Source organism: Otolemur garnettii, unplaced genomic scaffold, assembly GCF_000181295.1.
Source record: "Otolemur garnettii isolate 467f Iridium unplaced genomic scaffold, OtoGar3 scaffold00044, whole genome shotgun sequence".
Lineage (NCBI taxonomy): Eukaryota > Metazoa > Chordata > Mammalia > Primates > Galagidae > Otolemur > Otolemur garnettii.
In genome coordinates, this window is record NW_003852439.1 from 8,028,416 (window position 1) to 8,030,467 (window position 2,052).

Here is a 2,052-nt window from a genome sequence, read left to right on the forward strand (position 1 = left end):
TTGAGCAACAGGTACCAAGCGGCAAGTTGGTTTTAATAATAAAAAATGAGTGCCTATCACCAAATGTATGTGCTAATCCCTAAGTATCTACTTCTGTTCCATAGCTGTTAAAACTGGGAGAAAACTCATGCTGATTTTATACAGCTGGGTAAGTAAAATGTCACCAAACAATCCTTCTAGATGAGCCACCTCATGACTGATTAATGTCTCCAACTTGTTTTACCATTGTTACTTGACTATATAAAGTAGTCACATTTATATAGTACTCCATTTTGGCTAAAGTCCTCAGTCATTATTCATAATAGTAATTAGCTAGGATTTTAATATAAAATAGGTAACATTTATTCACTAAAACAATGTGTGTTTAAATCAAGATTTTTTTCCAGAACATATTTATTAATGAATTAATTTCTATCAAAAGTTCACCAAAATAACCTATATTGGGGAGAAGAGCATTCAATTTGGAAATACTTCTAAACATTTTTTCCTCTTTGCTATTTACCGTGCAGCCCAACGTCTCCTCAGCAACACTTCCTGTGAGACTACAGGAATTAAGGGTACCTGTGTGATCAGTAAGATCAATTAGCATGTCAAAGCTGAGAAAAACAGACTTAAATTTTGCTGAATCTTTGTTGCAAGTTGTACAAGTGTTAGATGCTTCATTTACAATGTAACCGCAGCTGGAACTGAAAAGAAACAAAAACAATGCTAGGATGTGATGGCCCTAAGTGATAAATTTGATGTTTTGCAGAAGAATTGTCACTTGAAACTATAAGTCAGTGTGTAGAGCACTTACCGAGTTCTCAGTGCTGTCTGGGGTATAAGAAAGACCTAAAAAATGCAGTCGTTCTCATGTCCAGCATTTGTGATCCCATTGGACCTGGGTACACCAGTCCTCTCCCTCTCCTCTCTCCTTCCTTCCACTCTACTAGAGTTCCTATCTAGCCCTTGAAGTCCAGGCCAATCTTATTTCCCTGCTGGGTTCTTCCTTTCCTGTACCCCAGCCCAAATCCCACCCCTCCTTGGAACATGGCAGCAGTGAGTGCTCAGCACTGACCTATGTTCTGTCATGGCAGGTTGTTGTTATTCTTATCTCCCGGAGGGGGGTCTGGGGGCAGAAGGGTCTTGTGCCCAAAAGTGTGGGTTTGACACTGCTCACTCAATGGTCCTGTACAGGGTCTTCTGCACATATTCAGAAAACCCTGCAAAGGCCAGTCAGATTCACACTCCAAATGCTATTAATAGTTACATAGTTACATGCTAGTTACATATTTTCCTCTCTTTACTTGGTAATTTCATGCTATTCCATATTTCTCAAGCAGGCCTTACATTAGCCATATTTTGGGGGGATGGGGGTTGAGACAGGATCTTACTCTGTTGCCCAGGCTAAAGTACAGTGGTGTAATCATAGCTCACTGCAACCTCAAACTCCTGGACTCAAGCAATTCTCCTGCCTCAGCCCCCCACATAGCTGGGACTATAGAAGCACACCACAATGCCTGGCTAATTTTTCTACTTTTAGTAGAGATGGGCTCCCGCTTTTACCCAGGGTTGAGCAATTTATAACAGAAAGACTAATTCAGATTTCTCAAATAGAAGAAATTATCTGAAGATAGGTTTTTCTTTTCTAGCTACAGATATTTTTTATTTCTTGTTCACATATTCACACACTCATCCAATTATCCACTTAGCATTATATACTGGCAGCATGAGATGTAGTAAAAAGAATTTTGAGATATGTAAGACATAGTTGCTGGCTCAGCAATAATTTATACACCTGTTAGAGGATAAAAAAAAATTAACAAATTTATCTGTATTTCAGGGATAATTAAAATACAGATCGTTTCTTTAGTAAATTTTAGATGTTTTCCCTCAGATCTCAATATTAAAGATGTAGGAAAAAAAAGAAAGGAAAAAAATTTTGGGATGGTGCCTGTGGCTCAGTGAGTAGGGTGCTGGCCCCATATACTGAGGGTGGTGGGTTCAAACCTGGCCCCGGCCAAACTGCAACAAAAAAATAGCCAGGCGTTGTGGCAGGCGCCTGTAGTCCCA

At 39.5% G+C, this 2,052-nt stretch overlaps 1 protein-coding gene across 1 annotated transcript in view; it reads right to left on the minus strand.

Annotated features, from left to right (window-relative positions):
- Positions 1–2,052, minus strand: part of MEIOB (meiosis specific with OB domains) — a 38,547-nt gene that overhangs the window by 4,403 nt on the left and 32,092 nt on the right. The window contains exons 10-11 of the mRNA XM_003790904.1: positions 1,160–1,202; positions 503–686 (exon numbers count right to left, since the gene is read on the minus strand). Of these exons, the coding sequence (XP_003790952.1) occupies positions 503–686; positions 1,160–1,202 (227 nt within the window). The remainder of the gene's footprint in view (positions 1–502; positions 687–1,159; positions 1,203–2,052) is intronic.